This window comes from Dipteris shenzhenensis, chromosome 13 (genome assembly GCF_047967505.1).
Source record: "Dipteris shenzhenensis isolate YYH24624 ecotype China chromosome 13, Dip_SZ_1.0, whole genome shotgun sequence".
Lineage (NCBI taxonomy): Eukaryota > Viridiplantae > Streptophyta > Polypodiopsida > Gleicheniales > Dipteridaceae > Dipteris > Dipteris shenzhenensis.
The window spans coordinates 6,593,264-6,618,738 of NC_141608.1; the positions used below are offsets into that span (position 1 = coordinate 6,593,264).

Genomic DNA, 25,475 nt, shown 5'->3' on the forward strand with positions numbered 1-25,475 from the left:
ATAAGAGCCTGATAATCATCAGTAGTGCCTCGTAGTAGGCTGTGAGGCCTTGCATGCTTGCATATTCCTTCAGCCCCTCGTCAAATGCAACCATTAGGCTAATTTATGAAATGCATCAAAATAGAAGGGAGGTCAGGAAGGTATAATGGCCAAGAGCCATGGATTGTGTATTTGACTATTTGATATTACATAAAAGATGAGTAGTCACACATGCTAGGCCCTAGCAGGTAGGAATGGGTAGGATGCATGGGTGCATTTGAATGGTAGGCTCTCATGCATCATAGCTTAAGAATTTTGAAATGGGACTGTTAGGCCATGGATCCCAAGAGACACTATCATTTAGGGTGGTAACCTTTCATGTCTTGCATTCATTGTCCTTGCTCTTGCATTCTCTAAATTTTTCCTCAATTCTCAACATTCATTCATGTAGAGGAGTCCATATCAAAAATGCACATGCCCCACACACACATGGGCTTTGCCCAATGCAGCAACATAGATGTATTGGAATCTTTTGCCCTTTTTATGATATGGTATTGAATCAATGATCTTCTACCTATGGAGGCCAAATAATGGAAGTTGTGGCCACTCTTATTTGAACAATCAGTAAGGCTAGCATTGTGAACTATAACATGTGTGTTGCTTTACATTATTCTAAGAAGCCACTATATAGTTTGTTTTACCAACTCCTTTAAATTGCAAGGTTTGGGTGGCATCCAAAGAGATCAATCATTCTTTGAAGGGAACAAGCCGCTATATATTTTGTTTTACCAACTTTAAATCGCAAGGTTTGGGTGGCATCCAAAGAGATCAATCATTCTTTCAAGCAAAGAGGTCCAATAAAGGAACAAGCTATGGAAAAAATTTGTTAGGCCTATTATTGAACGAGAGCAAGAAATCAAAAGGGAGAAAAAATGGCAAGTGATTCACAACACAAACGTGGTGTACAAGTGTAGGACCTTCTACTTTTTAGGACATGAGATATCATTGCTACTAACATGGATGGTGATGTGATTGAGCATCCACTGGCAATGGCAAGAACAAGCTTGAGAGGAAGTCATGCAAGCTATGGTAAACGACCACATGCACTCAATTATGAGAATCTCGACAAGATGAAAATTGATGACACTCTTTTGTTGATTATCTAGCTTTTTAGTCACACGTTCCTCATCAAGCTCAATAGGAAGAAAGTTGATGATACTCTTAGATTGATCACCCAGCTTTTTAGTCTCACACCTTCCTCATCAAACTAGATATATCATCATGGAAATGGAGTGGAGATGAGGAGAGAGAGCACAGCTAGAGGGGAGCTAGAGAACACACCATAAAAGACTAATTGTACACTAGATTAGTTTTAAAAAATGACTATTTATAAAGCCTTTAGGGATAGGGATAGGGTTACGGTTTTTAATCCTTCTTTCTTTTTAGTACTCTTATGTGTTACTGCTTATTTATAATATAAAATATGATGTTGAGATGCATCCTCAACAACTTTCGTCAAGATCAACATTATGACATGGGACTTCTAAGATGGTGATTTTGGGAAAATGCATTGCATTTCATTACATCTCCTTAAGAGAAATGTCCTTCCTACAAATCAAACCAAGATCTTGTTGGTGGTTCTTGAGAAGCCTTTTCCCAAGTGATATCTTTACAATGTCATTATCTTTGTGTTCACATTGTTAGATGTGATGTCACCAAGTAACACTCTTTATCTGATGAAGTGCTCTCTAAAATCAATACGCTTTGTCCTTGAATGGTATATTGGGTGCTTGTCTCATTCTTGACCGGTGATTATCATATTATGTGGTTGTTGGCTTTGTGTCATCAAAATAATATATTTATAACACTATCCTTTTGAGCCATATAGCCTCACATGCACATATGGCGAGAGCTCTATATTCTACTTTTATTAAAGTGACGGAATAGTTGGTTGTTTGTTAGACAACCATGATATTGCACCTTGAACAAGGAAAAATGCATATCCTTGTGTGGATATCCTAGTCTCATGGTCCATGCATAATCACTATCATGCAATCTTAAATTATTACCTCTGTATACCATTCCAAATTGTCTTGTAGTTATGATGTACATCAAGACTCTCTTGGCCACATTCCAATGAGATTGTTTGAGATTTGCCATGAATTATGCTAGTGTCCTTATTGCATAACGAAATCTAGCCTTGAGAGTAAGATATGTAAGAGATTCAATGAGCTACTAATAGAACTTTTCATTTACTCTCTGGCAGATCATCCACATACAAAGTTGGAATGGTGTTGTCTTCCTCATGAACTATGTAGTAGAACCAAAATACTTGTCAATTCTATTGTACCAACTTCTAGGTGCTTTCATTAATGCATGATGTTGAACATACCTTGGTGTTGTTGCATGCATAATTCTTCATCTAAGTAGCCATTGAGAAAAGAAATTTTGACAACTAGCTTGCTTGCGCTCCATATGATGAGTGTGGCAAGAGACACCAAAAATCCAATGGAGTCGATCTTGGCTACTAGTGGGTAAGTCGCATTACTATGTAAGACCTTTCGCAACAATAAGCCTGGATTTGTATTTCTCAATGTTGCCGTCTACCTAGTACTTTACTCTGTAAGCCCACTTGTTTGCAATCACCTTCTTTCCTAGTGGAAAGTCACATAAAGGCATCCATTTCTCCACCATAGCAATCTGCCATTTTGGCTTGTCAATTGCATCCTTAGAGTACACAAGCTCTTTGGTAGCCATAATGATAGTCATGAGGTCATAAATTGGTGCTTTCAACTTGGATAGCTTTGCCTTTTTGAGCATATGTTAACCTTGATGGTGGTATTTGTTCTCTGATCAATTATTTGAGCTATTGCTCTTTTTCAAGTTTTGTTGGCAATTGTAGCTATTTTTCATCAACCTCCTTAGATGTGTTTTAGTTGTCGATGTGAGTAATTCTTATTTCTTTGATGACTTCCATTCCTATTCTTCATTAAGTACTACATATCTAGAGTTACTTAACTTTTGGTTAATGAGATCATGCAATTTGTATGCTTTTCTCTTTTTTTTTAATGAGATCATGCAATTTGTATGCTTTTCTCTTTTTGGTTAATGAGATCATGCAGTTTGTATGCTTTTCTCTTTTTACTATAGCCAACCATGATGGACTTTGTGTAAATTGACGTCCAACTTTTTGTGATTATCATGTATGTGGGCATATTCTGTGCATCCAAAAATGTGGAGATTCCCAATCCATGGCTTGTATCTAGTGAATGGTGGCATATCTTGAATGGATTTGGTCAAAATTCGATTTATTAATTGGCAATATTGATTCTTTTGCCCAATGTAGATTTGGAAGGTGCTTCTAAACAAGCATTACTCTAGCACTATTTGGTAAAGTCATGCTTTTCCTTTCAGCTATAGCATTTGTTGAGGAGTATTTGCACATATGAATTGCCTTTGGGTTTTTATCATCTTTGAAATAGTTCCTAAATGAGGAAGGCATGCATTTACATGATCTAAGAACTTTCATCTTTGTGCATGTTTTGTTTTCTACCATGATTTTGAACTCATGAAACCTTGCAAAAGTACTTTAGATTTCTCTTTGTCTTTGAGGAAATAGAATGAAAAAAATTTTCTATAGTCAACAATGAAAGTTGAATAGTATATTGAACCATTTATGCTACGCGTTTGTGCATAACCACAAATATTTGAATGAATTAATTCAAGCATCACCTTTTGCCTAGAGGTGCTTTTATAAAGTTACTCTTGATTGTTTGTTGAAGGAGCGTGTTTTGTAAACATTTCCAAGAAATTTAAGTGTTAGAGTGCTAATTACCATAGTTTTATTTCTCAATTGAATACTTTTAAAATTGACATGTCCATATTTGTTGTGGCATATTGCAAAAAAAGTGGCATAGGATGATACTCAGTTGACAAAGGAAATCTATCACTTTGAATAAGTGCCCTTATTTCATTGCCTTTTAAACTAGCTAGCCTCCTTTAGATGTGTCTAGGATTTTGCACTCTTCTTCTAAGATTAATCAATAATTATGTACTATCATTTATCCAAGGGATAAGATATTTTTGCTGAGTTTAGGAATATAGAGTACATCATTGAATAATCCTTTCTTCGTTTTGTGAAATTATATATAAGGACCGTACCTTTTCCTTGAATAGGATTATATGTTTTATCCACATTGTAGATAACATTCTTAGATCCTTTTAGTGGTTTGATCTCTATAAACCATTCTTGATAACATGTCATATGAGATGATGCACCCCTATGAACATACCATAGCTCTTTCAACATGATAATGCATTATGGTGTGGAATCACTATTAGTTTGCATATTCTCATTTTGTTTTTCGTAGTCAATTTAAGTGCTCTCAATAACAATTTACATTGATTAATTGGAATAATGACTATGACTTTGTTGTACTCCATGATGATTTCCTCTTCCATGGAAATTTCATCAATTGTCCTTGGATTGTTGACATCCTTGGCCACATTTCTTCTTGTGGCAATATCTCTCATAAAGTCCAAACCTATGATAGAAGTTGTACTCTATGTTTGACATGTTACTAGATGAATTTCCTCTTCCTTGAAAGTTTCCTCAATTTGAAGGTTTAACAATATTTTGACAATTATGTTTTGAAGGTTGATTTTGATTGTTGCCATGATTTTTATTCTATTGTTGACTCTGATGTGGTTTTGACTTCCATTTCTTGGAGATATGATCTAATTCTTCTTCTAACTCTATTTGAGGCTATAAAGGCTTATATTTTATTTTCTTGACCTTTCTCTACTTGAATGGCTTGTGTCATGAGTTCCTCATCGAATAAAATTACTTTTTAATAACAATACTTTGAATTAGATTTTTGTATCCTTCACCAAGTCCATTAAGGATGACTTGGACCATCTTTACTGACTTCATAGTCTTTCCTTGGCTGCAAGATATCCTTGACTCACATTACATAGATATATTCCTATTGAAGAAAATCTAATTAATTAAGTTTTTGAGTGTAAGGTCCTAGAAGTGTAAGACAAACATTTCTTATCAATTTTTTCTATGCTTGAGAAATGGTAGGATCTTCCATATCTTGTCACTAGATGGTCTAGGATTAGTTTCATGTACATACTTCCATTTGTTTTATAGAACACAAATAGTCTCAAGTACTCAAAATACCTGTGAAAATGCTACCTTTGTAAACTAGAATCTACCGGCGATGAAGAAGAAACAACAATCTAATCTACTTGTTACTTGTCTTGATAGGCAAAAGGAAGCCAAGAAAATCCTTAAGGCTTTACAAGTCTAAAAAGTGAACAACATGATAGAAACATAGCCAATAAAGATTTACAATGAAGGCATGTATAGTGCAAGATGAATAGGCTACAATTTCCCCGACCACTGATACTATGTCAAAATCTATGTCTGCCACTGTGAAGTATATTGGCTATCCTTTAAGTGTTTGAACTAATTCTCAATATTCATCTTGGACCTTTTGCCTTAAAGTCTAAAACTATCCATCAAATTATGAGTGCCCCATTAACAACTTGAATCTTTGCCACTAGATCAATAGCCATGGATGATCCCAATTCCCCACATTGCATGGCTCTCCACTTTGGACCTCACACCTCCTGAATCTTGGATCCTGCGACAATTAAAACTAGATATCCACCTATAAAAAACCTAAAGTCCCTACCATAAATCAGGACTTCTTATGATCACTTGAATTACTAGGATCTGAAAGTGTTTCCCCTAAAAATTGGTTTTGGAAACCACGGAATCTAGATATTTAATTCCCTCTAAGATCTCTTCACAAAACCTCGGCTCTATACAACAATTGAGCTCAAAAATATTCAAAAATAGGCTTTAATTTGAAACTTGATCTAGAACTTGCTATTACATCTCCTCTTGTCAAATGATGATGTGGAACCTTAGACTTTGAATAAGCCTCACGCATACTAACTCCATATTTGAGCCTATTGACTTCTTCAAAAGTCTAAGCTAGATTCCTCTTCTTGAAATCAGGACTAGATCTCAATTCTTGGATTCAGTTGGATATCACATTCTAATACTTTGGTGCTTTTTTAGATTTCCTTGTATAGTGTAGCCTCTAGATCCTTTGATGACAAATGACCCAAACAATGCTCATATCATTGCCATGATACCATAAATCTTTGCAATTAGAAACTAAGATGCTTAATAAAAAGACCTATAAAAAAGACAGAATAAAATGTCTTAGATACTATAAACTTATGTTAGTTGATGTAGCATTTGTAATTTCCTACATCAAGTGGACTATTGCTAAGGATTTTTGGATATTCTTACCTCTCTCTTACTTGAGAAGAGGCTAGCTTTTGATGGAAAGAAAATTGTCTTTGTGAACACCTATGGCAAGTGTAGCATTAATGAAGACATGTGTTGCTATGACTAATTTGCAAGCTCATCTTGCGCAAGCTTGGGTTGCTTCCATCCATGTGTCATTCAAGCTTGTGCAGCCTTGATATAGGGATAGATTATGTAGATATCTACCATAGTCTTGGTGTGGCTAGCTAGTGTTTCTTTTGCAATAATACTTCTACCTTGATTAAAAAAGACTTACCTTTGGTCAATTACCCATATCACTACTACATCAACCAAAATTTCTCTACTTTCTACATTCTCTAGTTTGCACCACTCTTGGAATCATTTTTTACTTCAAGTAATGGCTCAAATCAAGCTGACAGAAGCCCCAGTCTATTGTTCACTATAAGCTCACAAGTGTGCAATCATAATTCCTTCAACCATAGCTTCAAAATTTCTAGCCTATTGCATTCTTTGCCATCAAATTTCTTTGTTCCAAATATGTCCATGGTTGTGTAGCACCCACCTTATAGTAATTAGAGAAGTTCCTAACCCATAATCCATTCCCCATCACTTGATTATAACAGCATCCCATTTCTAACATTTGACAAGGCCACAAGTTAATTGACAGAATTCATCCACTATAAGGTCACAATCGCACAAGAATAAGGTGAAAAGACAGCTTTTAATGTAAGAAGCTTGAGGAAGAAACTATAGACTGATTAGGTAGTGATCAAATGTTTTAGAATGCTATTCAAGAACACAGCACTAGAAAGGTGCAAGCCATAGGAGGGGGCTCTTGGCATGCACAATTCTCTATAAGAGTCAATCATGTATTAATAGGAGAAATACAAAATGGTTAGTGATAGTTTGCGAAAAGACTAAGGAATATCAAAGTTGGTTGTGTTGAAACTTTTGTACTAGTGAAAATTTTGAGTAATTAGTGGCTATACATAAGCACAAATTTGAATTAGCAAAAACCCATGTAAGACACCGTGATGTTCTTTCTATAGTTGCCACCATCGACCAAGCCTTGTTGAAAACAACTTTAAAATGAAGATCGAGGAGGGAGGAAGGTCCTGAAGAACATCATATTGCATCTTGTTGCTATTGAGACTCCTAAATTGTCATAGGCTTGATTAAGAATTCAACAACTATGAAGGTAATTGCCTGCAAGTCCATACATGCCATTAATAATATATTGTGCCAGTAGTCAAGGTTGCAAAGGTTGAAGCCAAGTCAAAGCTAATCTATCCAAGATCAAGAGCTTGAAGATTAATATAGACAACTAGAAATTCAAAGAGAAGTCAAAGAAATAGATTGAGTATTGGAGCTAGAAGGGTGAGCGTACGATTAGATATAGATGTATCATAGATTTAGAAGATAATAGTTTGGGATTGAGAATTAATGCAAGACTCTATAAAGGGAAAATGGCATATTTGTTGAGGAAAAAGTCATGCTAGAATTTTGTGGAGTTGGGAAGCTAATCTTGATCGAGAAAATCCATTGCCAAGATGTTGATGAGCTTTATACATTGTTTCCTAGCCTAGGGGAGTGATACACTACCTTCCAAACCACATCTCACTACTATGAAGGCTAATGGTGAATTGAGATTTTGCATTGACTACCAGCTGCTCAATGAGCATACTGTCTCTGATATATATCCTTGGCCTCACTTGGATGATCTACTTGATTAGTTGGGTTCTTCTCGATATTTCACTTCTCTTGATCTTGCTGTGGATTACTGGCAAATTCCCATCAATCCTCATGATGCAGAGAAGGCAGCACTTTGCACACCTACAGGCCTTTATCAGTTTGAGGTCATGCCTTTTGTTCTCTCGAATGCTCCCAACACATTTCAGAGGTTGATAAATTCCATTTTTCATGATTTGATTCAATAGAAAGTCCTTGTCGTGTACCTTGATGATATTCTAGTCCATACCGCAACATCGGAACAACATCTCCAGGTTCTTGAGGAAGTTTTGAGACGATTACAGCAGTTCAACCTAAAGCTTCAAGTCAAAAAATGTAAATAGGCCTGTACAACAATCAAGTTCCTTAGTTTCATAGTATCTTCTGTAGGCATTCAAATGGATCCCTCCAAAGTTCAAGCAGTCCTTGAGTATCCCGAACCTACAAATATGAAGCAACTACAGCGATTCTTAGGCATTCTCAACTTCAGTACTCGATTTCTGAAACAATATGCCAGCATCACTTATCCATTACATCAATTGCTCAAGAAGAAGACGAAATTCTGCTGGACTCATGAGTGCAAAGCAACCTACAACAAGTTGAAACTGTTAGTCTCTACATCGACTACACTGAAGTATCCCGATTTCAAAAAGCCTTTCATCTTAAGAACAGATGCATCAAACAAAGGTCTCGATGCAGTCCTTCTCCAAGAAGACCAAGGCGAACTCCGCCCTATTAGTTTCATCAGGCGTGCACTCACTGCTCTAGAATTAAATTATTCAACCACCACTAAGAATGAATTTTTGGCTATTGTCTGGGCATTTGCCAAACTCCATCTATATTTACATGGTACTGATGTAACAGTACAAACAGATCATCGTCCTTTGATTCCTCTAATGAAGAAAAAACATCCCCCAGGTCGCTTAATGCGGTGGATACTGGCTCTCCAAGGTTACTTTTCGAATGACAGACACACCAGGGCTCTGTCCTGAGACCACGAGGTTCAACAAGCTCAAAACATTCAGCCAAAAGACCTAACTATCCGTTTGAATTCAATCGCAAATCCTTCACCAAACTGACAAATTCCATCTTCAGTTCAACCTATTAATCTTTCAGCTTTCCCATCTGTCCAACAAGTCGATCCTGTTGTTAGCCAAATTATTACCAATCTTCGTGGTCCTGACCAAAAACATTTCCAAATTAAAGACCATCTTCTTTTCTTTGTCTCATCTAACCATGAACCTTGCCTTTACATCCCTCCAGCTCTTCGTTTACATTTTACAAAATATTTCCATTCACACCCACTCTTTGGTCATTTAGGAGTTCATAAGATCTTAGCTGCCATCCGAACAAAATATTACTGGCCTCATATGAGAACCCATATAGCTAACTATCTTAGAGCTTGTACTCTATGTCAAGCCACCAAGCCACCATCTTCACAACCCCCTGGATTTTTACAGAGCATCCGTGTGTCAAACCTATTTGAACTTGTGGCTTGGGACATCATCGGACCTTTCCCACAGTCACTTACAGGCAACAAATATATCATTGTTCTCAACACTGAGTATTTGACTCGTTGGTGTGAAGCTGTAACCGTACCAGAGATCTTTGCAAATACAGTTGCTAAGTTCCTTATCAACAATGTGATTTCACGTCATGGTTGTCCTGCTACCATTTTGTCTGACCGGGGTTCAAACTGTACCTCTCAAGTCATGGCAGTTTTAGCTCAATGTCTTGGTGTAAACTTAACATTCTCGATTCCACACCATCATCAAATTTTTGGCCTTACAGAACGACTTCAGAAGACATTAAAGCAGATGATATCAGTCCAACACATGACAATTGGGATACAGTTCTACCATATGTTCTCCATGCATATCGAACAATCGTGCAAGCATCTACACGCATCATTCCTTTCAGAGCCCTTTATGGACGAGATCCAGAGTTCCCTCCTCAACTACCAGCACTGACCGTTCCGCCCAAATACAAGGACGCAGTTGATTGGTATCAACATCTTCAACAGGACCAACCTCTGCTCAGATCAGCTATCCTAAAAAATTTACAGGTTGCTCAAGCCCGACAGTAGAGACATTATAATGAAGGTCGCACTAACGTCCAATATCATGAAAGAGACCTGGTTTATGTGTATTATCCAGTCAGGAAAAAAGGACTAGCTGAAAGCTTCATGCACAATGGGATTGGCCCTGTGTCATACATACATATTTATTTTTTTATTTTTATTTTTATATATGCACCTATATATTTATTTATGTTTTTGTATCATCATATATAAAGATAAATAATATTTATAATAAATATAATTATATATAATATTTATAGATATATTATATTATATCTATCTATATATTTATTTATTTATATTAATATATATTCAATGTGTCATATAAATAAATATATATATATACATATTTTTATATAATCATAGATAAAGATAAATACATAAATATATTTATATATTATGTTATATATATATATATATAATAAATATTTATTCATCTTTATATATTATATTATATCTATATATTTATTTATTTATATTTTTATATATTCTATGTATCATACATACGTACATACATATATATATATATTCTCTCTCTCTTCTCTCTAATTTGCCATGTCAGCAAGTCTGCCTCCCTGCCACATCATCTAGAGTCGTCTGTGTCGGCACATCATCGATTGTTTTCCTTGCCACTGTCACACCACGTGATCTATCTCGCCATGTCGTCTATCTATTGTTGTGCCACATCATCATTCAGTCATGCCACCTAGACCCATGTTGTAAGTCATACTGTCAGTCATCTGGCACGCAACTCAACCCACGCCATGCCACTTGGACTCCGCAACCCACGCTATGCAGTCCGCAATCTGCAACCCACAACACGCGCCATGCCGCGCATGCAAACCAGACTACAAGTGTGTCCCTCTTTGCAGTCTTAGGCTCAACGTGGTCCACGCGCAACCACGTGTCATCTTGTCCTTCAAGTGTCTTGCTCGCCGCGGCATCCCCTTTGCTCTACCCTTTGGCCTCTACCATGTGTCATCGTCACGCCATCCTACCACGTGCCTTCGAAGCTCTGGAATCTCCGAAGCACCACATGAACCTCTAGAATTGCTCCCCGAGCCAAGCCTTCCTTTATAAATAGTATAGATGTAAAAAGTAATTGAGATGGCAAGGCATCACCATGTGCCACCCCTCCACCTAGGCGGCCCCATGCATGCATTAAGTGAGATATGGCTCAAGGTCAATAGAGGATATAGTATAAAATAGGTGTGAGAGGTAGAGATGGCAAAGAATATTGGACCATGTAGAGTGGTTGTAAATAGCCTGCCAACCCTTCACTTGTCCTACTAGGAGCTTGTGTATATTATAAACTTAGGAAGGAGCTAGGGGTATTTTAGCCCTAGGATAAGAGGGGTTGAATTTGTGTGGAAAATTGAAGCAAGGTGTTGCCGCATACAATAGGGAGTGCTCATCCACCTTGCTTACATGGAAGATGCCTCCACATACACCATACATGTGGGGTGGTTTGCATTTATTGGGAGAGCTCTCTTGTCTTCTATACTTCTAATACTATCTATAAAGGAAGGGGGGTTGGCTCGAGGAGCAATTGTAGAGGTTCAGGTGGAGCTTCGAAGAGGTTCTAGAGCTTACAAGACCACCACATGTGGCAAAGCGATGACACGTAGCACAGATCGAAGGGCAGAGCAGAGGGCAGATTGCATGACTCATGTGACGTGGCTGAGGTTGGGGGGATCACATGAGAAAAGGCAGATGCGTAGAGACAATCTCGATGTGACACATAGCTCAAGGGCTACACACTGGCGCGACACGCCTCCCATGATGCCACGATGGCATGACATGCTGACCACGCTAGCTCCTTCCCACCATCTGCCCTGTGTCATGACAGACTGACCGCGCCAGAGTGATTGTGCTAGTCGAGATGGCTGACATGCGAAGAGAGTAAATAGAGAGCAAGGCGACTGACACGCGAAGAGAGAGAGAGAGAGAGAGGGAGGGACGGAGGGAGAGAGAGAGAGAGAGAGAGAGAGAGGGGGGGGGACGGACGAAGGGACGGAGAGAGAGAGAGAGAGAGAGAGAGAGAGAGAGAGAGAGATAGAGAAGAGGGAAGGGGGGGTAGAGAGAGAGAGAGAGAGAAGAGGGAAGGGGGGGTAGAGAGAGAGAGAGAGAGAGAGAGAGAGAGAGAGAGAGAAGAGGGAAGGGGGGGTAGAGAGAGAGAGAGAGAGAGAGAGAGAGAGAGAAGAGGGAAGGGGGGGTAGAAAGAGGAGAGAGAGAGAGAGAGAGAGAGAGAGAGAGAGAGACAGAGACAGAGAGAAAGAGAGAGGCCTATGAGTGTTTTTTGTGTGTGTGTGTGTGTGTGTGTGTGTGTGTGTACCTATCTATCTATTTATCTATGTACATGTATGTATATGTGTATATACATACATATGTGTGTGTGTGTGTGTGCGTGCGTGCATGCGTGTGTGTGTTTAGATTTAATAATCCCATCAATAAATGAACCATACAATTAATTCACTCATTTGGATAATGAGTAAAAGATGCATATGAGAAATGGATTGAAATTTTTAAGAAACCTAAATTTTTTGCAATATGATAAAGATCTGAGCAAGAGGATTGGCAATAGAATGCTTCTTTAAATTGAGTTTGCAAACTTAAGCAAAGAATTAGTATAAAAGTGTCGAATCCGTTAGGTAGTCCGAGGTCAGGGTGCACTTACTTGCCACCATCCAAATACACTATATGTTAGAACAATATAGCATGATTTGGGTAGACAGGTAATGCTTGTGCTCCCTAGCTTGTTATTGCTTTGCCTAGGAACATGCACAACCTTCTAGATTCTAATGCATAAAAAGAGTCACCAAGAAGCAAAAATAAAAGGAGATAATCCACAAATAATGTGTGAAAAAAAGGGGGGGTATTGTCCACAACCATTAGAAGAACCATCATTTGAAATAGACCAAGAGATGAATGACCATATTAAGAGGGGGGGGGGGGGGGGGAAGGGAAACTAACAAGGAGGAAGACAAGACTATTAATTAGAAAGAATTTAGTATGTGCCAAAACAATTATTTAAAGAGAAATGTAAGTATAAGGGATAGAAATAGCAAGATTTGTGGAAAAAAATTGACCTAGAATATAATTGAGGATAAGGAAGGGGAAGAGGACGGGGGGTGGGGGGGGGGGGGTTGGGGTGTTAAGTAAAGGTGAGGAAGTGTGTGCACACATCATGAGTGCATGTAAGTAAGAGAAATGTGTGTGTGTGTGTGTGTGTGTGTGTGAGAGAGAAAGAGAGAGAGAGAGAGAGAGTACACGGGATGCGTGTGCACTCACACACAACTCTTCTTGAAAACTTGGTTCTCCAAAATTATATTTGTTCAATTTTAGAAGTCCGGTTGAATTAAAGGCTTTATTGTTCAACTAAAAATTCTTGTAAGTTTTTGTGCATGCGCGCATGTGTGTGTGTATGTTGGTATGTATGTATATGTTTTTCCCAGCCCCAAAGTTTGAGATTTATAAATGAGACCTTAAATTTTATTCTTTGAAACTTAAGGCAATCTATGATCCCAACTTTGAGACCCAGCGGAGCGGGTCTCTAAATTGTCGTAGACGGGTGATGCTAGTCGTGGTTATAAAAAGAGGGGCATTCATTTGATGCAATATCCTCATTCTTGTATAGCCACCATGGTGATGATTTATGCCATATTTCCATTGCTTGTCCTTTTTTGGTGTTCATACCACTCTTTATTGTCCCGATGCCTATACCATCTCTTCCTCCTCCTCCTTTTATTTCTATTACCCTTTGTTCCTTGATGTTCATATTATTATTCTTCCACTCTTCCCTCTCTTCCCCATTTTCCTTCACTCATGCGACCACTCTCCCACACCGTCCCTCCTCTCTCTACTGGTTGCAATGCTCGTGAAGATGTATTGCACATAACAGTTGTGGGTTTCTAAATCCCATAACAGTTTCGGTGCCATTCCTGGTGGGTTTTAATAGTTTTCGGGCATCAAGACTGTTGTGGGATTTCGAAACCCACACATCTTCACGCCTACAATCAATAGAGAGAGAGTGTGTAAGAGAGTGGTGACATGGTGTACAATTATAATTGTGTTGATAAACCATCAATGGTTGGGGTTGACGGAGCGTTGATCCCAGCCGTTGGATCAAAAGACATTCATAATGTGTGACCAGCAACAAACGTACGGACCGGGTAATCAACGAACCGCGACGAGTGCCACATTATCACCATTGGATGCATGTCTGCTCATTTAAGTCTCCCACATGCTCGCAACTCACACCCCTCTGAGCTGTTAGATCCCTAGCGGTGCCATAGTCCATTGCGACTCACGCCTCTTTTAAGACATTGGATCTAACAGTGAAACACACGCCAAACTCGCCAATGAGCCACGCATCGCACGATCATGCGAGCCACTGCGAAATAGCTGAATGAAGCGTTGACACGTGTCCAACGCCACATCCCCTCGGCAAGCATGCAGACCTTTTAATCGTTCCATATAGGGCTAGGAAATTGTTAGCTGTCATCTTTTGCTTGCTGAGATATGCGAGGAGGCAGGAAGAATTTGAAGCAGGGAGCTCTACAAGGACGATTTGAGTTACAAGAGGGCCAATCCATCGTCAGAGTTGTCTCCTTGCGTGGTTCTAATCTCATTGAGGTCATCACTCTGCCTTCCTTGTGTACATAATTTGGGCTCTCAGTCTGCCCTCGTCAGCCTTTTTCCAACTCCTTTGGGCGGCTTCTTGTTCTTAGTTAGATGAATCCTTGCGACTGTTTGATTTCTCAGGTTGAAAATGCAAATGCTCTGAAAACCTTGTGCCTCCTTCCGGCCAAGTTCAATAAAACGCTTTGGATCAGAAAAGGTAAGCGCAGGTAACTTCTAGGCCGGAATTGAGCATCGCAAACCTTTTGGTAGAACCAAAATGTGGTTAGGTGCCATTTCACTAGTTTTCCCCTATGCTACCTGGTCTTGCCAATGCGTACAGGCACATTAGTAGATATTAGGTGAGTCAAGGGGGCAACAGGCATGCAAAAATTAGGGTGGTAGAGGGAAGCTGCCCAATTATCTCTAAGAAGGCCTTATGAAACATAATCCTTTTTTGTATTCTTTCACGTCAATGTTGATGAGTCGTGTATTGGGAAACTTTATTTTTCCTTGTGTCATTTTGTATTGATAAACTGTGTAACGGTAGAACGATACAAACAGTTGAGTTTTCTTTTGTCGTAGTGAGAGTTGAGTGTTCATGACTTGCTTTTGCTTCTCCTTTAGATTCTCTTAGTATTGCAAACCCTTTCCGTGAGATAGAACATGAGAAATAACGTCATTGACAGTTGATAACTAAGAATTATTGTCAACATAGCTAACGAGGGCTGCAGGAATGTTTTTAGAAGATCTTATGCATGACACTGCAAAGAATGTGGGCTTCAATCTGGCTGCAAGTAGAAGCATTATGCGAGTGGAAATGGGACCATTGCAGAACTCCTGAGAAATTGGTTTAGAGATTTTGCCAAAGATTCTGTAACGATCTGCGTAAGTCACCTCATAGTTGTTTGATTTGTGCGATGATATCAGCAGTCAGAAAGAAAGCTGACAATACAAAGAATGGATAGTTAAGGAGTCTATGAATGTACCTTTCCAGCCTGTACTTGATCATGTCATCGATACAGACAAGAAGGTTTAACCAACAGGAATGCTGGTGACATCTACCTATGTTTTGACAGCGTGTGGCAGCATCAATGCCAATGTTTGGTTCATTTTTTGAGAAGTGCAATAGTGTAATTTTGATCTGAATGGCATTTTTTGTAGCTGATCTGAGTCTCTGGCTAAATTCATATGATCTTTCTTGCTGTATAGTTCATTATATGTTGACGATTGGGAGAAATTGGCTCCTGGGTGTTCTACTTTGTTTGGCTACAGCAAGCTGAGCATTGTTTTGCACTCGCAAGTAAGGTTTTTCCTAAAATTCTCCTTTAGGACTTGAGAACAGGAATGTTGAGGAGCGGTAGTATCCCCTATGGTACAAAGCTAGAATTGGCCAACAGCCTTTGCCAATAAGTACTGGTGCCCTTCATTAGGTTCATGAGGTGATTGATGAATGGCGATCTACTGCTGCAAGGTGGCAGCTGTGAATGCAGGAAGGACAGGTGGTAACAGCAGTTTAGCTCTACGTAAAGAGGTTGTATTGAACATATTACATCCTCATTTCCTTCTTTAGTGACTTAAATGCTTGTGCTTTGGGCCTTGGCTCCCAGTTCCTCAGCTATAGGTTATATTTGTAAGTATTCAATTTTTTTCCTAATTTCTCTTGCTAGGCCTGGTTCCCATGCTTGGCAGCCATCTTCTCTCCTCCTAAGACTCAACCTGTTCTATTGGTCTCCCCTGGAAAAATAGATCCCCATTCTTTTATGATTCTCAAAATTACTCTAGTCTTCTCTAGGTCTACCCTTAATTTTGAGAACTTGCAGAATTAATTGATGGCATTGAATTGTCTTTGGAGAGACATATCCAGCTCTTTGGACTACTTTCTCCTTCTTGTCTCCTCAAAACTATGATTTTTGGGTTAAAGTTTGATGGGCTAGCTTTTAATAAAATAGGGTTTAAAAAATATAGCTCGAGGAACTCCATGGTTCATAAATTTGTGGGGTTGTCTTTCAATCAAAGAGTTTCTTTGCACGTTTTATATTTCTCCTCTAGAGGTAGCATTTAGGGTGATTGCTCTCTTAGGACTGCAACAAACGTCATCTTTTTCTATCATGTCTAGCCACGTGCAAGCACAATTTCGATAGGAAGAGGCATTATCTAAAGATAAAATGGCAGTCTGGCCTACATATTGGGAGCACAGCTGCTGCCTTTAAACAGATTTGATTTTTGAATTGCAGGTAGCTTTGTTGTTGTATGTGAGGGGGAGCGAGAGAGAGCATTGGAATCAGGGAATAAGGTGGCTGGAATCATCTGCCAAGTGCTTTTTGAGGAGCAAATACGGGCACTGAAAAGAAGTTCAACTTGGTCTCTCTCTCTCTCTCTCTCTCTCTCTCTCTCTCTCTCTGTATCTCTCCGAACTGTCAAATTGCAAAGCTGCCCAGGAGAAACACAAGAATAAGGAAAACATGATGCCTAGTTACAAGACTTTTTTAGGTGCAGGATGTGTTTGCAGTTCTATTCTAAAGTTGTCCCAGAAAAGAAGATGTGAACAAGTGTGGTTTCCAATATTTTTAAGCCATCACTTGTATGCTGTTTGCAGGCCTGCCACTTTCAATGACGAAGTAATGCAGACCTCATCTGAGACAAATGCTGATGGAAGCAAGGAAATTGTTGACTTAGGATGCAGGAATGCACAGCAAATGTTAGATCTGTCATTGGAATTAAGTGATAATGATGGGAGTTCGACTGAAGATGAAGCCCTACCTCCTTTGAAAGCTAATCAAAACAGGCATGCAGGTAGTGCTGGGTACTGTGAATCTTCAAGTGACGAGGACACAAATAGCAGAAATTGAACATGCTTGAGAAAGAAGCAATGCTCTTTTTGTTCTTTGTTTGTCGTATTCTTCTGCTTTTTCTCGTCGGGCTAGACGAACTTACCTTCATCCCTATCTGCAACATGTGGATCATCCATCTGCACGTTGTATCAATTTTTCAAGTACATGGTGTTTGATTTTTTGTGGCTTCCAGCAAGTTTAGAGAGAACTCAGCTGTGCCGTGATCCTCAAAGAGAGACTTGTAAAGACGTGGAAAAGTAAATAGTATGTTATTTTAAGGGAGAGAACAAGTAAAACAATCTAGAAGGGCAATGGTGTTGACGCTCCTTGCATTTCTGGCACTAGAAATATTTAAGCCCTTTTCCCCTGTCCCTTCCATTAGGTTGGACCGTTTTCTTCCTATTCATTCAAACCCTGTTTGTATTACTCTCTCCCTTGAAATCATGTTCCATGCTTGAATTGATATCTAGTGGCCTTCATTTCAAAAGAAAGTTGCTTGTGTTGTGCAAATTCTCCCAACTTTACAAATAGGGGTGTGTTGTAGCATTTCATGCAAACCACATTACCACTATTAAATCCAATTAATCAAACCTTGTTATTGGATACATTGAATGGTCAAAGTAAAATCATCTAACCCAATTTTATAAGGCTATTCTTTGCTAATTATTATACTCCATTTATTTAAGAATATGTTCATCTCTTTGCATCAATTTTGGAAGTTTTTGAAATCGCAACAAGATGAGTTATGGTTCGGAGTTTCCCAATCATCTTTTATCTTGCTCGCTTAGAATGATTGATTCTTATCTTGTGGTAGTTGTGGTGAATTTGTAAACTACGTGTCGTAGCAAAGAATGGCACATTAGATTACATTAGTATCCAATGTAGGGGGGGGGGGGGGGTAGGAAGAAGCAAACCAAATGTTAGGTGTGTTAACTTTTAGCTTGCGTGTGGTTTAGTCCATTGTTGGAGTGCTATGATATAGTCCTATTGCTCGCAAATGGCTTTTGCTTGGTCTTGTTGTTTGCTTCTCCAATTGAATATGCCTGTGGGTACTTAAGTTGAATTCATTAGTTCTCCTTTGTGGTTCTCTCTGGATTATAGATGGGGATAACAAATGTAAGTCGGCCTTGATGATTTGTTCTAACGATTGGCTTGTGATGGTGCTATGTGACTAGAATTACTCACTACAAGATATTGGCCATTTTTCAACATATTCCGATGGCATTGATGAAAAATTTGAATGTTTTTTGAAGTGTAAAATCATGGCTATAAACGTTTGTAAAAGCATTGAAAACAATTACTTTGCCATTACTGATGGTCTTTACATTGTTTCAACAAAATTCACATTGGTATACACGTCGATATAAACATTGGGAATTGACACTATATATATAGATATAGATATATAGATAATTTTGTTGGGTAGAATTGAACTCATAGGTAACCCATTCTACCCCACTATACTATAAGTCATCATAATAATAAGATGGAGTGCATCCAACGAGGATGCTACCATGTATTTCAACAATGCCTTCAAAAAGGGATATGCTCTCACATAAGTGTATAGGTCAGACACAAAAAACCCTTTCAAAGGAGATACAAAGCCAAAAAAAAGGGAGACTAGGTAATGTAGGTATATGCACTGCCATTAAGAAGGAAACTACAATATACACGATAATGTCTTACAAGGAGCCCCCGTCATGACCCAAGCTTAATAGATGGGGTAACATGTAAGATGAAAGTAGCTTAGTTAGGAAAGAGGAGTGGAAGATTTACTCATGCATTACTTTCCAATCAAGCTATACCCCATGTAGCTCTAATTTATGAGAACAGCATACTCATACTCCTTGATTGGAAGACAGTCAAATATATGAAATTCATGAGAGAGTTCTGAGCTAGGGGAAATTTTCACTAGGCTTGCCAGGCTACTCCTTGATTGGAAAACAGTCAAATATATGAAATTCATGAGAGAGTTCCGAGCTAGGGGAAATTTTCACTAGGCTTGCCAGGCTAGGTGCATTGCCTTGGGATGAGTAGGTCAATGATGGAGTGATCGGACCAGCAGCAATGGTTCATGCTTCATGCTGACAATGGTTTGGAAATTGTCTAGGTGTGGTCTATTGTCAATCGATAAATCGTGGTTGGGTCAACGATTGCAATATAGGTGTTGCATAATATTGTGCAAGGGGTTTGACGTGGCGCAATAAGTGTTGTAGTATACTATGCAAGGGGTTTGAGGCGTCCAAGACGTGTGTACAGTTGATGTTGAAGTCACATAGGATCACAATTGGGATGTCCTTATCTAGCTCTGCAAGTGGGGTCTGCAATGCAACGATGAAGTTGGCAATCGGTGTTTTGGGAGATTTGTACATGCCAATGACTTGGGTTTTTCGATATGTGGGAATGGCGAAGACACAGGATATGATCTCAATGCCACTTGTTGCTATTGTTGAGCTAGTGACGAGTTCGTGTGTTGCATTGTAAATAATGGCTTGCAAAACATGAAATTTGATTGAATGTGTTTGCTAGTTGTCTTGTTGCTATTTTCATTTTTTGTTTCTTGCAAGCATATCGTGTCGACGGCCATGATCTTGATGTCTGCCAATATATCTCGCAAATGGAAATTTAGTGATATTGTGTTTAGGGACTCGATGATTGTGTCTGTTGGCTTGTGTGCCGACAGATTCCTTTGCACACAGTACCATCTTGCGTCTGTGTGCAAACGTGTGATCTCCTGTAGCACGACTCTGTCAAATTTGAAGTGCCTCGCTTCTAGTTTGTTTAGTAGGAACAAGTTGGTTGGGTGTGAGATTCGAGTGAGAGCAGTGTATGCTAACCCATGGCTTTGGATGTTCGTTGGGTCGAATGCGACGCTTGCCATTGTCATTCTTGAGTTTGCGGGCTGTAACAGCAATTGCTTCCGTGTGATGGTGTTTAGGGAGTTTTGCCTATCTGGAATTCTTTTGTGATTTGTTGTATTGGTGTCCAGTCGTACAATAGCTTGTTCAAGTACAAATAATTATTTGCGTGCCGTGTTCTTGAGCCCATGTTTCTATTGTGGAAGCTAACCCATGCAACTGGTTTATTTTCTATTGTTGTCAAGTACTCAAATGTGCCATCATCGCCATTGACCAAGCCATCTTTGATGTTTATGTTTCCAGGGCAGATTTCAATATCATGCCTTGCTTCACTGCCAGCGTTGCTTGTAGTCCGGCTGTTGCCTACAAGTCGTTTGGTGCCTTCGCTTGCTTGCTGCAAGTCTTGTGTTTTTTGTCGATCACTTGGATGATATGTGATGTGCCTGATAGTTCTTTGAAGACATGCTCATTGTGTCTTTCTTTTTGTGCATTTGTGAAGAACAGTTGCGTGATGTCAATATCTTGGATTTGTTGTTTGTGGAATGTGTTGTTCATATATGCTAGGTCATCTTCCGTTTGTTGGCCAACTCTTATTATGTTTAGTGTATTAATGAATGTGATGTCTCTTTGATGCATTACTGTTGTTAGCTCATAGCATTGGATCTTGTCTTGCTAGAATGCCTGCTCGATTAAGCTAGTTGAGTGCTTTGGTCTCTTGAAGATCAGAAGATAACATCCATTCCACCAAATTCGATTAAGTGTGTGTGCTTGATGGAGTGAAGGCGTGTATCAACCACAATTAGCATGCTTTGACCGATAAGCGAAGCTTCATCGAAAATGGCTAGCCTCAAGTTTTTGTATTGAGCGCTCAGGTTGTCAAGCTTTTCTCCAGCTAGATTTGTTGATGTGTTCGCTACTAGTAGAAGGTGCAAGGCTGAATGGATTGTTGTCCCGCCTATAGTAAGAGCAACTCTGGCTGTACATGCCATGAGCAAAGCTAGCGGGAGGTCAACATTGCCACTAATGGATTGCGCATAATGACGAATAGCCCTTGCACTATTGTCAGTAATGTAAATGTCTTGCCGGTGCTAGCTCCTCTGGTCAAGAATAGGTGGATGGGCTTAGACGGTTGCTAGCCCCTTGCAAAGCATAATATCGTCATGCAGTAGCCGTTGCTCATTGTTTAACTTCCTTAGTGTTCTTGGTACTCTGCATTTGACATGAGCTTGTATGTTCTATGTATGTGTTGTGATATTGTTTGTTGGACGGGTTCGCTGATCTAGCATAGCTACAAAAAACAAACAAAGACCAATCCAAATTACGAGATGAAGAGACTACAAAAAATTTATCATTGCTCAAGAAGGACTACAAGTCATTCTGGTTGCTCTACCTATCAACAAATGTCCATCCACAATTGTCAGCTACTCACGATGCCCACCAGTAGCTCATGAAAGAGCATCAACATTCACCACAACAAACGCATTACTTGCAACATCAAACAGATGGGCCAGCTGATCGCAAAGTAGACAACACCTCAAGCAGTTTCTCACTTGTTGATTTGTTAGGGAATAACAAGATATCACAAGGGAATAGATCAACCTTGCTAATTGTGATCATTGCCTCAATGTGGATTGAGAAAGGACATGTGGCACCATAATTAGGATTGGTTATTTTCACAACAACACCGTCTATGCGAATATAGTTATTGAGCTCCACAAATTCAGCAAACCTTGCGAGAAGAACCACCTTTGAGATCACCAATGTAACCGCTTGTTCTACATAGTGGTCTACTAAATCAGCTTTCATGAGCCTTGGGCAAGGCCCTCTCATTGCACAATATGTTCCATACCTCACAAGCACCTTTCTCTCAAATGCAAATATAACACAATTCTCATAGAGCTGCCTAATTGCTAGCAGAGGGAGCACATTAACATGATCCACCAATTGAATACATGGAACAATTGATATCATCAATAGCTTCAATCTTGCAAGCAATCACAATCTGTTGCTCATTAGGGTCTTGGTTGCCTGCGAAGACTTGCACCCGCTTAGAGATTTTGGCACAACATTCTTTTTTTGCACAAGACATGGACCTGGTTATGGAAAATGCTTCAAAGCCAAGAAATCCCTAACCTCCATCAAGTTTAGCCGAGGTTTAGCCATTCTTTTCTTGAATGTGGTAGCCAGCAGCACTACTTTCTATAATTGTGACCCATGCCCCTCTCGATGCCTCACCAAAGTTCTCAGGCTACTTGAAGTTGTCAGACACCGAACTCCATGACGATCATCACCACGAAACTCTCCAATGCATACCTTCATTGTTGAATTATAAGTGATCTTCTCACACTCTATAGAAGAAATCAATTCTTTGTAAGTAATTTGAATGAAATGTCATTTTTTTCAATTCGAACTTTAACATATAGAATTCAAGTTTTGAATTCAAAGGCTGATATATGGCAATGAAATTCGAGTTTCCAATTCAAACGTGGGCATGGGAATCTTAGAGCATTTAGTCTTGCAATCTCGACTCAGAGGAGTGGCTTGGATGCTTGGAGATGCAGAATCGGGTTCCTCTCCATGGCTCATGTGAGGTGGAATCCCTAGCTCATCCATCTAATTGCCAGTCCTTCTTGGTTCAAAGACTCTAGGTCTTCAATCTTATCACCAAGCATTAATGCTGTGTTAACCGGGGGCTCAAGTCTCCAGTTCTTAGCAAATTGTCCAAGCCGCTTGTTGCAGACGTAACACACGTCTGGAAACAGAGTGAACTTGACCTATTGTGTGATGGTAGATCTGGCTGGGAACCTAATGTCGATGAAATATGGGATGGGTTGAGTCCTATCCCATAGAACCCACACTTTCCTCCTTGAGGGGAGCATCAATGCTGGAGGGAGTTGCAATACTTTGCCCAAAGCTGTGCCTCCAATTTTCCTAGTTTGTTGCAAAGCCATGGTGGGAGGGAGATTGGTTGAGTGGAGATGTTCTTCATTAATCATGGATTTAGTGTAACTGACTCACACCGTCAAATGTGTGATGGCACAAAATGAGTGCTATGTGTCATGTTCAATTAAATGCTATGTGTCATCTTCAATTAAATGAGTGCTCTGTGTCATCTTCAATTAAGTTCTATGTGTCATCTTCAATTAAATGAGTGCTATGTGTCCTCTTCAATTAAATGCTTGGATTCTCTCTATCCAACTAGGTGTCACCTACTTTCAAATAGGAATACTTGGACAAGAACTCCATCTTGTGATAGTCTTGTTCTCTCTTGAACTAGACCAAATGTTAGGAATTAGTTGCACTTGAAGTCTGCCAATTGGTTTCAGTGACATAAGGCAGCTTCTTTTTTCCAATCTTCATGTAAATTGTATTCTTCCTTATAGATGGTAGCACTTCTCTCTGAACCACTTACCTCAGTCTAAGACATTCTTCTTTGAACCAGTTTTCTCTACTAAATCCTCAAGATTCTTTATCCCTCACCATATTGCCGCCTGCTACTATCTTCCTGCAATATTCAAAGAATAAGACTCTTGCAATTCATTATGATACAAAGTATTCTGAGGTTACTTTGTCAAACATTAGAGACCACTTCTCCATTGTAGAGGAAGAGATTGAGTTGCATCAAGAGACTGAAGATGAAGATGTTTCAATGGTACTTCAGTTCATCAAATTGGAAGATGGAGAGAAAGGATTCAAACTTGATGGATGGAAGAATCCAAAGTGCGTAGACAATTGACGTATGTAACCAAAGGAATATAGAGCTATCACAACTTTGAATTTGAATCCATTCAACATTCTACATTGTTGTAATGTTCTTATGTCCAATGCAAACTTTAAGGAGTCTACTTGATAATAATCGATAGAAGGATTCCAACTGCAAGTAGGAAAATCAAACATGCTGGTCATGCAATTGAGCCCCTGATTAAGGACACAGTTGCAATTAAGGCAATCAATGGTCAAAGACAAGGATCCAAAACCCTATCAAGGCACTCCTTGCAGACAGAAAGAATGTAGATCAAGGCCACACTGCCAACTGCAAGTATCAAGTGCTACCCACTTTACTAGAGTCTCATATTCCCCACTCTTGATACTGATGGGTAGTAGCAAAGACCCACATCGAGTCTTGTACATAGAAAGAATGTAGATCAGAGGCACACTACCAACTGCAAGCATCAAATGTTGTCCACTATACTAAACTCTCACATTCCCACTCAAAACGAAGACCCACATAGAGTGGAACAATGCTAAGCTACATCCTAAATCACTATAGGAAGTTGAGAATGCACTCAACACTACACTATTTCATTTGCCACGAGCTTGACTTCAACACAATAAGCCAATAGTAGCAAATGGCACACTATCTTTTGTTTTTTGTGAGCTTCAATTAGCTTCAGTTCAACAAAGCAAACCACTGGTAGAATTCCCAATTCAAGACAAGAAGAATTGGAAGAAATCCTTTAAGCTTGAGTGAATCCAATTGAGATGCAGCACCAAGGAAGACTCTTGGAGTATAGAAACCAATAGTAGTAGAAGCATCAATGAAAGTTCAATTCTCTCATGCAAAAGCTGCACACCTACAAGAGCTTCCAAAACTCAAAGTTTTTTACTATAGACCTATAGCAGTAGCACCATAGAACCTTCCCACATAAAAATAAAAATTTGGGAAGTACAAAAGAGAAGCACTCAAAAATGCGTACCCAATAGAAATCACACAATGTCTTCAAGTCCAAGCAAGTATGAGCGGATGCTTATCTTCCTACATAGCCAATAAAATGACCCAGCACAAAAGTAGAACCACAAAAGTGACTATACCATTCAAAGAATGGAACATTGCAAGCTAAAGTAGTTCGTACCAATTTTAGTTCTAGTAGACATTTGGTTGTAAGCTTCAATCATCCATCAGACAAGCTGTCTACAATGCATTTGGATGGTAGCCATGCAAGATTCATTCGTTTAAAAAATTTTCAAGAATTTATTCAACATTAGCAAAATCAATTAAGACTACCTTCACATTATGGACTCAAACATAAATAAGTGCTGATCTTTCAGCAAGAATACAGTCACAA

At 39.1% G+C, this 25,475-nt stretch overlaps 1 protein-coding gene across 1 annotated transcript; it reads left to right on the forward strand.

Moving 5' to 3' along the window:
- Positions 1-14,551: 14,551 nt before the first annotated feature.
- On the forward strand, positions 14,552-18,021 carry LOC147894961 (S1-like domain-containing protein C146.08c). Its single transcript, XM_087383684.1, has 4 exons — positions 14,552-14,732; positions 14,862-14,937; positions 16,955-17,081; positions 17,317-18,021. Exons 1-4 carry the CDS (start codon positions 14,619-14,621, stop codon positions 17,567-17,569), a joined length of 570 nt encoding a protein of 189 aa, XP_087239810.1. The 5' UTR covers positions 14,552-14,618; the 3' UTR covers positions 17,570-18,021.
- Positions 18,022-25,475: the final 7,454 nt, after the last annotated feature.

Bases quoted from the DNA above. Each gene is read 5' to 3' on its own strand.
- LOC147894961 (XM_087383684.1), top strand. From the start codon at position 14,619: ATGCGAGGAGGCAGGAAGAATTTGAAGCAGGGAGCTCTACAAGGACGA. The intron at 14,938-16,954 runs GTAAGCGCAGGT...TTTGAATTGCAG, and splicing joins AACGCTTTGGATCAGAAAAG to GTAGCTTTGTTGTTGTATGT. The intron at 17,082-17,316 runs GTCTCTCTCTCT...TGCTGTTTGCAG, and splicing joins CTGAAAAGAAGTTCAACTTG to GCCTGCCACTTTCAATGACG.